General features: G+C 46.4%; 1 protein-coding gene across 1 annotated transcript; it reads right to left on the minus strand.

Annotated features, from left to right (window-relative positions):
• Positions 1–843: 843 nt before the first annotated feature.
• On the minus strand, positions 844–7,217 carry LOC100279293 (uncharacterized). Its single transcript, NM_001350284.1, has 6 exons — positions 5,672–7,217; positions 5,097–5,370; positions 4,885–5,020; positions 4,502–4,712; positions 4,209–4,415; positions 844–1,438 (listed from the first exon to the last, which is right to left on the minus strand). The coding sequence occupies exons 1-6, from the start codon at positions 6,671–6,673 to the stop codon at positions 1,073–1,075; spliced, it is 2,196 nt and encodes a 731-aa protein (NP_001337213.1). The 5' UTR covers positions 6,674–7,217; the 3' UTR covers positions 844–1,072.
• Positions 7,218–11,270: the final 4,053 nt, after the last annotated feature.

Below are 11,270 nucleotides of genomic sequence, written 5' to 3' on the forward strand. Positions count from 1 at the left end.
TGAGTTTTTTTATTACTAGTAACTTAGTGTCGGGGATTGGATCCTCCAACCCCTAAGGGCACGAGTCAGAGGGGGTGGAGGGAGGCCCGCCTAAATAAATTTGTTTGCCTACAGATGATTCTTGTGCGTCGACTTTGAGGGTTGAGCGAGGCACAACCAGACAAAGGGGTCAGACGAACCGCAAGGAAGCCACCCACGTGTGGCCAACATACTCCTCTTGCCATCAAAATCGTGCATGCCACATTTATTAATTTTTTCTAGCACCGAGTCACAACGCAGTAAGGAACTGGTCCTCCTCTCACTCATGGCCTATGAGTCTTTGACCTGAGCCCCACTCATGACCCGGAAGACCTAGGCATGAGTCCTCGGACGCCCTACGAAGCATGCAATACAACGAAGGGAAGCACGGCTGGAGATTTACAAAGCAGAGATATCGACGCATGGCAAGGCTTTTACCGGGGTCTCCACTTTACCTTAGCACAACGATCTCAAGCCATCTGTAACAGACCCTCCTTGGCATATAATAAAAGGAGGATACCCAAACCGAGAGCACATACGCGATATGAAATCGTTCTAGTCTTTTGGACAGTATAACTGATACATCTTGCATAAATAAATAAATAAATAAATAAAAGGCTATAACGGATACTACATACATTCGTTCTTAAATATTTGTCGTCCGCTAGTTCATTTTTAACTAAATTGCGACAAATAAAAAAGAACGAATGGAGTATTAAATAAAAGGCTATATAAGATAAAGAAACGTTAAATAGAACTCGGTTGCCATGTTCTCGGAATTTGTAACTGTTTATCATTTTTGCAAGATAATAAACTCAAATACTCATGTATGAAAGCTACAAATATACATCAGCAATCTCTCTCAGTATTTCTGTCAAAATTGGCAGTTGGAACAGCTTAAGTACCAGTTACATGTAAATATTTTGAGGCCACAAAACCATAATGATATGCGCAATGATCGAGGCCACAACTAAACTTCTAAAGATTGGCCTAACTTCGCAACCTGACAGCAAACAAAAGAGACATCAGGCTCCAGACGTGAATGGACAACCTCTTACGCTATCCATATTGTCCAACTGTCTGCGATGCGAACATTGGGCCTCCGGATTGTTGGCACAACTGGGCTGGAACCACTCCTTAAACTAATTGGCCCTGATTCAATTTCTACTTCTTGGTTTCCAGGCTCAATAATAGCCTTCTTCACTCCGGATCGTAAACCGAGGACTATAATTCTTTCAATCACGCAACCACTTGTAAATTTCTTGCTCAAATTGTCAGGTGCGATATTGAATGAAGTTAGCTTATTGTCTGCAAAGACAAATCGGCGATGGCTGAATGCCCCTTGCTGGTAATCATAGCTTTTGCCGTCATCCATATAAAGTTCGCCTTCTGCAGCACCAGAGCTATTGAGGGCTATCACCTGATCAATGCAATACAACATAAGTTAATTAGTTTATTTGGATTGGATATATTTGAGACTAAATTGTACCAGTAGGTAAGCTACTTCGACCAAAAATGCTGGAAAGTGTCACATATTTAGCTGATATAAATTTTCCCCTTGTCTAACAAACCAATGAATCTGATATCAATTTAAACAAACATTAAAAATGGATGTATTATTTGAGCACCAGAACAAGAAGTAGCAGGAAAGTAGCAAGCTACTGAGGTACATATGCAACTTGTCTCCAGTACAAACTATCGAGAAAATATCAGCCACAGGTTTTATACTTACAACCCACAGATCACAAATATGTTCATTAATACACTGACACAGTTCACAAGGTTTTGACTAGCAATATATGACATAAAATGAAAGGATTACATGTTAAAGAAGTGCTTCTCATGACGGATCTACTGGCACCTATCTTAAATAGTTAATTAATCTAATTTTTTCGTGTATTGTTAGTCATCTTTGAAGCATTGTCTCCGCATTTATGGGGGAAAGGTTGCCTCGGTTTATCCCTTTCTTAGATCCCACTCATATGGGAGCCTTCGGCACTGAGTTTTCCCTTTTTAAAGGGAAGACCTACTGTAGTGGTGAGAACTCTCACTGAGTCACTAGATTGTGGGCTCAAAGCAACGTCTTCGGCTCTCCACATTTGCAAGGGAAAGGCTTGCCTCGGTTTATCCCTTCCCCAGACCCCACTCATGTGGGAGCCTCTGGCACTAGGTCTGCCCCCCTTTCAATTGTTACTGAAAGTTACTGATAGGTGAAAGCAAAGGTATTGCTCGGGAAATTGGTAGATTGATTAGAAGGCCAATAAACAGGGGTACATATATAGGCAAGGACAAGGAGGACCCAAGGTTGGTTTATAGAAGTATGACCACCGTCAGATCTCCTTGCCTAATATAATAGCAAACAATCTATAATGATCATAATTGGCTGCCTCCCCCACCCCACCCCACCCTCGTGCGGCAGTCAGGGCGTCGACACAGATGCTCGTACTGGTCCTAAACTCCTGAAAGACTATCGAAGGTAGACCCTTGGTGAAAAAGTCAGCATACTAAGATGACATCGGCACATGAAGGACGCGAACACCACCAATGGCAACACACTCCTGAATAAAATGGAGGTCGGTCTCAATGTGTTTGTTGCGTTGATATTGAACCGAGTTGGAGGACATGTAGACGACGTTGATATTGTCGCAATACACTAAGGCTATCTCCAGCAGATCCCCTGTCTCGTCCCCTATCACGTCCCCTATTTCAAACTTCTCTCTGCAAACAGTGTCATCTACAGTTTCATGTCCCCTATTTTCCAAACTCTACTGGAGACAGTCTATGGTGGACCGAATGGGTGGAGAGTGGAGTTCATACAGAAGTTGTCAAAGCCAAGTAGTCTCGGCCACGCCATTAGCCACACCACGATACTCTATTTCAGCGCTAGACCTGGAGTCGGTGTTCTAGCATTTGTAGGACCAGAAAACGAGGTTGTCCCCAAGGAACACGGCATAGCCCGAGATGAACTTGCAAGCGTCGGGATAGTTGGTCCAGTCTGTGTCAAAGTAGACAACCAGATCGGACTGTGTTAAAGGTCGAAGAAGTAGCCCAAGGTGAAGACTACTACGAATGTACTGCAAAATGCGCTTCAGAGGTACATGATAAGGCTCCCGAGGGTCATGCATGTGGAGGCAGACCTGCTGGACAGCGTAGGAGATATCTAGACGTGTGAAGATAGGGTACTATAAAGCACCAACCGAACTCTAGAAATCTACAACGTCCCTAATGATGGCATCATCCAACATCGAAACCTTGGGATAGGAATCCACTGAAGTGGAGCAAGGCTTACACAAAGCCATGCTCCTGCGGTCAAGGATTTCTTGCATGTACTGTCGCTACGAGAGAAAGAGGCCATTAGGGTACCATTGAACCTACATTCTGAGGAAGTAATGGAGGTTGCCCATGTCCTTCGTCAAGAATTCCTGTTGCATGGGTGCTGTCAAGAGTGGAGGTGGCCTCGGTAGCCTCGCGCTCATGAGCATTGCAGGTGAGCGCGTTGTGGCAACGACTTCCTGCTCGGCAGCCTAGGCGCACTTAAGAGCAACATCACGAGCGACACGACATCGGCCTGTTGGCGCTCTAGGTTGGAGGCGCGAGCATGGGAGGCCTTATCATCAAGGGCACCGAGAGCAGATGCAACGGCGACGAAAAAAATTGGCAAGCCGGATGGGAGTTCCGGCCATGGATGTGACGAAAAGAGGATACTCATGCGGGCGCGCAGGGCGCATAACCAGTGTGCGTAGGATGCGCAGCCAGGGGGCACAAGAGCTAGGGCAGCAGAAGGAAAACCTAGGCGTCAGATACAATGAAAGCAGAGGTATTGCATGGAAAATTGATAGATCGATTAGAAGGCCACTAGGCAGGGGTACATATACAGGCAAGAAGGAGCCAACGTTGGTTCATAGAAGTATGACCACCATCGGATCTCCTTGCCTAATATATTAGCATCAATCTATAATGACCATAATGGGCCAATAGGCAATAGCGGAATAGCCCATGCACCTATGTAGTTGTCTAACTATAGGACTCCTAAAATGGCATATCTTTGTGATTGGAAACGTAAAAACTATTTCCACATCAAGGAAACAAACAAGTGGTTGGAACTACGATTATACCAAATGAAATCAATGAACAAGATGAACTGAATAGATAAAATTATTTTTTACATTGGATCAACATGTTTGACATACCAGAGTGTATGGATCATTCACCATCTGAGTAGAACTGCGTCTGAATCTGTCCTTTCTTGGCACAATTGTACCAGCCCTTTGGAAGCTGGGAATACTATCTTCTAAAACCTGTAGCTTGTGTGTCACACTTCCCTTGTATGGAGATCCATTTCTCAAGTCATACCACGACTCCTTCCCAGGAAGGTAGACCGACACTGATTTCTGGCCCTGCATGAAGATTGACATCTTAACAGTTAAATTCTTTCATTTCAGTAAATTATTCATTAGCCATGAAAAGCATGTAGTTTTTATACCTCTTCATATATTCCTTGAGCTAAAAGGCTTGGTCCGACCATAAATGCCTCACCATTGTTATATGTTTCTTTGTCTTCAGGGAATTCTAACCATAAAGGACGCATGACAGGAATGCCATTCACACTAGCCTCTCTAAACAGCGTGTAGAAGTAGGGCAACAGTGAATACCGCATATGAATCGCCTCCCTTATTATGGCAGTTCTTCGCTCCCTAGAGTAAGGTGATTATGTTAGTATTGAAAATAAGTATGAAACATACAAAAAACGCAAGAATGAAGTCTCGCCATGTGAGTTTTCTTCCCCTCTAATATCAGACATGTTGGACAGAAATCACAGAACTTCAAAGATAAAACTTCAAAAAAGAGCAGTATCTGAACAATTACCCAAATAACCATGGCTCACGTCTCTTGGTGTCATGGTGAGCGTGACCCCTAAAGAAAGGATAAAAGGCTCCTACTTGATACCAACGCACCAACAGGTCCGGTTCTGGGTTTCCAAAAAATCCACCAACATCCGCGCCTGTTGAAACTTCAAGGGTTAATAAAGTTTTTGCATCAGGATTACTGAAGAGAATATGGAAGGTAGTCCCACCCACCAGAGAAAGGCAAACCAGTAAGACCAAGAATTAAGACCATTGGGATAGAAGATTTCAGGTGATCCCAATCAGCAGAGTTGTCGCCTGTCCAGACTGCACCATACCGTTGACTTCCAGCAAAGAAAGCCCTTGACAAAACAAAGGGTCTATGTTTCCCCTTGTCTCGCTTGAGAAGTCCGTCTGCAGTAGCCATATGGAAGTAGTACCCATATGCATTGTGCAATTCTCGGTGTTCAACATCTCCATAATGCATCGCATCCCTGGGCATGGTGACCTATTTAAGGAAAAACAAATGCTTAACCAAGAATGCGCAAGTCTTGTTATCTCCTATATATTTCAATCATTACAACTCAAAAGAGAATGCAGGGTATCACAATTAAGGCCATGTTTGTTTACCCTCTAGATTATATAATCCAGCTTAATTAAGTTAAGAGGCAAACATACAATACAGATTATTAAGTGGATTATATAATCTAGATGCCTAGATTATGATAATCCATAAGCAGGTCATTGTGTGCTTATATAATCTATAAGCTGGATTATATAATCATAGAAGGAAACAAACAGGGACTAACCTCAGGGCCATTGAAGACAGATGGCTCATTCATATCGTTCCAAATGTAGAGTGTTGGAGTTGATCCCTTGTAATTTTCATAGGAGAACTTGTCAGCCCACCACTCGCGTATCTCAGGATTCAGCATGTCAGGATAGGAAGATGATCCAGGCCAGCACCACCCATCATAGTCATTCCCATTTGCATCTTTCACATAGTACCCCTTGTCTGTTGCCTCCTGGTGGAGGTGGAATGAACTGTCCCGCTTGATATGAGGATCCACGATGGTGACCATCTTCCTCCCCTTATCTGCTATCTTCCGCTGCATCTCCTCTGGATTGGGGAAGGCAGAATGATCCCATGTAAAGTACCGCTTGCCATCTGTGTGCTCAATGTCGAGCCAGAGCACATCATATGGAATATCATGCTCATCAAAACCAGCATCTACACTGTCAACATCTGCCTCATCCCGGTAGTTCCACCGGCATTGGTGATACGCTATAGCAAACTGCTGTGGCATTGAAGGTGTGCCTGACACACTTATGTACTGCTTGATCACATCCTTGGGCTCAGAACCAACAAAGAAGAATGCATCAACGACACCAGCCTCAGCCATCCACAGTGTGTCGATCCGCCCATTGTCCTGCGCAGTGGCACCATCCCAACCTGGTGCAAGCACGTCGATCTGCATCTCCGCTGCGTTGAGCCAGAAAAAGCCAGACGACGACCGACTTCCATGCCCAATCATGAAGGGGATCGAGCCATACAGACCGAAGGGCGATTCGTGGAGGTACTCGAAGACGTCTAGGTTGAAGAGGCGGTAGGGTTCGGACTCCTCGACCCCCGGGCCGCGGGTGGGGCGGAGGGCGAGCGAGGTGGACCCGTGCTCCGGGAGACCGTAGACGAAGTCCGCGCCATAAAAGGAGAGGTCGAAGGTGATGGACTGCGGACCGCGGGGGCGCTTGTCGGTGTGGCTCCGGAAGTGCTCCTCCCACGTCTCGTTCTCCGGCTTGGACTCCCGCATCGGCTCGAAGTCGAAGAGACCGTGGGAGTTGAAGGAGAGCACAGGATCGCCCGACCCAGCGCGACGGAGGGTAAGCTCGAACGGATCGTGCTTAACGACGACGTCAAGGTCGGAGGAGAGGGCGACGGTGGATACGCCGGCGGCGGTCTTGGGCTCGGGGAGGTGGAGCGTGCGTGCCTCGAGGTCCGGGAGGAGGACATCGGGGACTTGGAACCGGCGGTGCGGCGGAGTGGCGGTGGAGTAGTCCTCATCGATCTGGAGCCGCAGCGCGTGCGGGGGCAGCACGGAGAGGCGGAGCACGAGGGGTCGCGGGCGGGACGGGTGGGAGAGCTCGGCAGAGATAGAGCCGTCGGGGGAGACGGCGAGCGAGCCAGCGGCGAGGGAGAGCGGCGCCTCGAGCGAGTGCGGGGCGCGGGTTCGAGCGCGCTTGCAGAAGGGCGTCTGGTTGCAGTTGCGGAACTCGTCCTTCTTCCACGCGCGCGCGGCGGGGGAGGCCGCTGCGAGGAGCAGGAGGAGGAGCGGGGCGGCTAGCCGCCGCGGCGGGGGATCCATGGTGCGCGCGGCGGGGCTGACGGAGTGACGGGTGGATCTGGATGGAGGTGGGGCCGGGCTCCGGGACAGTAGTAGACTGCCCTCTCGCTATAGGTAGCGATGGTAGTGGGGTACTGGGGTGGGTTCAGTGTGGGTCCCGCTCGTCGTTCAGAGTTTATCTGAAATTTTGTGTCAGTTTTTAAATTTATTTAGGCATGAACAACTTTGTTTATCATGACTGCCTAAGAGTTATAGTTTGCCTCCTCACGGCTTTCTATACACGTTGTCTCTTAGCTGCATTGATGATCAAGGGTCTCAATGTTGTAGTCGTCTCTTATACTTAGAAAATCAAGCTGGTGTCTCAGAGTTGTACATGCCTTTAGACTATTCTTGGTGATGGTTTCATGCATGTTTAATAGTGTGTCATGTCAATTTTTTTTGTGATATGGCATAACATATAAGAGAATTGAGTTTCATGGTGATGAAACCATGTCAACTCGTTTCTAAAATCTTGGAAATCGTGTGAAACCTCCATTTAGAGTGATTTGTTACGTATTCACATAATGTAATAACTTCTATTGGCCATTAAGTTGAAACATTTAATTGGTATGTTAGCCCATGAAATAATAACGTGAAATATTGCATTGAGAGACATTGTTTCATTCATAGTTTCGTAGCACTTATGATGATGTGGCAACGTTGGAAAGAGTGATACGAAACTCCCATTGTGAATAGCTTTATATTTTGGGTTTCTAGCATCTAAACTCGAGCTCAAATCCGAAAATTGGGGTACCTGTAATTTATGGTACCCATAATTTCGATTCGTGCAACAGTAAACTACCTGATATTTCCAACTATATACCGGACAACACATACAAAATCACAGAATACAAAGAGCAAAATCACAAAGCGGACACACTCCACACAGGCAACCAACGTCCCAACGATCCAGCTCTTAGCACTTAGTTGTTGAATAACTAAGTTACCACGGATCACCAGATCTGCTCCCTTCCCTCCCATCAACAGTTTAGACATGAGAAGATGTTGAAGACTCGTCTCCCTTCCCAGAAGCATGATAGAGGAATACACGAGACCTGAGATGTCGAGCTGGGCCTCTGCCCTCTTTCTCATTGATATCTTATGAGTGGGTACATGTTCCTTTATATAGAGACGTGAGACCCCTCAGGGGCAAAGTCGGTATTTACCCACATAACCCTAACTAGGGTTACTTAACACTCTCCCTTGGGCGAATACCGCGACCAACCCATGCCTCGTTAAAACTCCCAAAACCCAGTGGGAAAATGTGGAGAAAGAGCACATGGTGATGCATATTGCATTTGCACTTTGTTGGCTCGTTAAAACCTTATGTGAAAAACTTCAGTAAACTCACTAAGGAAAAAGAGTACAACAGTTGTTATCAGGACAAATTTCGATCTTCTGGATGTGGGTTCCATCGAATCCTCTACAAGGTCTAAAATTTAAAACATGCACCCCCTAATCCTTGCAAAACTATATCAATATGGCAAAACATCTTCTTATGGAAGTATATGCACATGGAGATTTAGCAAACGGATTTGAAAGGGAAATGTGCCCTTGGGCCATTTCTAGAATTGTTTTGGTGATTAGATGTCCAACACATGGTTCTAAGTTTATATGTGCCAAGGTGCAAATCAAGGAATAAGGTATGTATCCGGACTTAGTAAATTGGTTTTCTAGGTACTAACATGTTTATCTAAGTACTAGAAACAGTGTCAAGAAAAGAAGAAAAGAATTGGAGAAGATACGGCTCAGGACAGCCAAAACCAGCACCACCCTGGCACACCGGACTGTCCGGTGGTGCACCAGACAGTGTCCAGTGCCCCAGACTGGCTCGTAGGCGAACAGGCCGCTCTCGGGAATCGGTGGGGCAACGTGGCTAAAAATCACCGAAGTGTCCGGTGGTGCACCAGACTGTCCGGTGAGTCATCAGCGCTCGCACCCAAGTACATCGTCGACGAACTCGTCGTTCTCGGGAAAAGGAGAAAGCGTCGTGGCTAAAAATTACCGGACTGTCCGGTGAGCCAAAGGCGCTCACGGCCAATGGTCGACTGCGCAATCAGCGGGCGACGTGTGGCCCACACCAACGGTCTGTTGGGCACACCGGACTGTCCGGTGTGCACCGGACAGTGTCTGGTGCGTCAACCGGTCCCGAGGCCTAACAGTCGGTTGTGCCCGATATGGAAGGGAATCGAACACTGGACAGGTACTGTAGCCGTCCGGTGGTGCACCGAACTGTCCCGTGCACCACTCGACATAAGGCAAGAATTGCCTTCCAAGTTGATCTCCAACGGCTCCTAGCTGCCTTGGGGCTATAAAAGGGACCCCTAGGCGCATGGAGCAATACACCAAACATTCACGAAGCATCCTAAGACTCTCAGACTCTGCCTCCATGCATTTGATTCGTTGTGTTAGTGATTTGAGCTTCGTTTGAGTTGTGAACTCCATGTGCTGTGTTTTGAGCTCAAGTCTTGGCTAGTGTGCATGTGTGTGCTGCGGATTCGAGTCTTATGTGTGTTGCTTTCCCAACCTTTCTCTTGTGCTTCTTTGTGATCTCTATTGTAAGGGCGAGAGGCTCCAACTTGTGGAGATTCCTCGCAAACGGGAGAAGAACACTAAACAAAAATTCGTGGTATTCAAATTGATCATTGGATCACTTGAAAGGGGTTGAGTGCAACCATTGTCCATTGGGACGCCACAACGTGGAAGTAGGCAAGTGTTATACTTGGCCGAACCACGGGATAAAACACCATGTCTCTTGTGCTGCTCTTCTCTGTGATTATTTGTGTTCGCAAGAGCTTGCTTCATAACAACTTGATTAACTCGCACTAACATCTTTATAATCAAGTTTGTGGCTATTTAGTGTTTGTTTTTACAGGATCACCTATTCACCCCCCCTCTAGGTGCTCCCAATTGGTATTGGAGCCATACTCTTCATCTAAGGGACTAACCGCCCAAAGAGATGGATCCTAAGGGTAAGGGGATGGTGGTCAATGACAAGGAGGAGTCTATCTTCAACGAGCCAAGAGACGACACACAAGAAGAAGGATGGGAAGAAGAAGAGGCGCATCAAGAAGATCATCTACTACGACAGCGACGCCTCCTTTTCTTCACCAAGGGATGACGATGACGACGTCTCCTCGTCGAAAAAGAAAACGGTCAATCAGAATTAATCTTTTGACTATTCTCGCATTCCTTATAACTCAAATGCGTATTTACTATCAATTCCCCTTGGAAAACCTCCAAATTTTGATGGAGAGTACTATTCGTTTTGGAGTCATAAAATGCGTAGTCATTTATTCTCTCTCCATCCTAGTATATGGGAAATTGTAGAAAATGGGATGCATTTTGATAGTTCTGATAATCATATGTTTATCAATGAGCAAATTCATAAAAATGCCCAAGCCACTACTGTTTTGCTAGCATCTCTGTGCAGGGATGAATATAACAAGGTTAGTGGCTTGGACAACGCCAAACAAATCTGGGACACCCTCAAGATATCTCATGAGGGAAATGATGCCACCATGATTACCAAAATGGAACTAGTGGAAGGCGAGCTGGGGAGAGGAGCCAACACAAACCTACAACAGGCTCAAGACCCTGGTCAACAAAATCCGAAGCTACAGAAGCACAAGATGGACGGATCATGATGTCGTCCGACTCATGATCAGGTCATTTACAGTTATTGACCCCCATCTTGTCAACCTTATTCGTGAAAACCCTAGGTACACGAAGATGACGCCCGAGGAAATCCTCGGAAAATTCGTGAGCGGGCGCATGATGGTGAAAGAGGCACGATACGTGGACGATGCACTAAACGGTCCACTACCCATCTACGAGCCATAGCCCGTTGCTCTCAAAGCAACCAGCAGCAGGGAGGCGCTACCCAGCAAGGTAGCACAACTGGGGGCTACCGGGCTCAATGAGGACGAAATAACGCTCATCATCAAGCGCTTCAAAACCGCCTTGAAAGGACGCAAGGAATACCCCAACAAGAATAAAATAAGGGGAAAGCGCCCCTGTTTCAAAT

Source organism: Zea mays, chromosome 9 (genome assembly GCF_902167145.1).
Source record: "Zea mays cultivar B73 chromosome 9, Zm-B73-REFERENCE-NAM-5.0, whole genome shotgun sequence".
NCBI lineage: Eukaryota > Viridiplantae > Streptophyta > Magnoliopsida > Poales > Poaceae > Zea > Zea mays.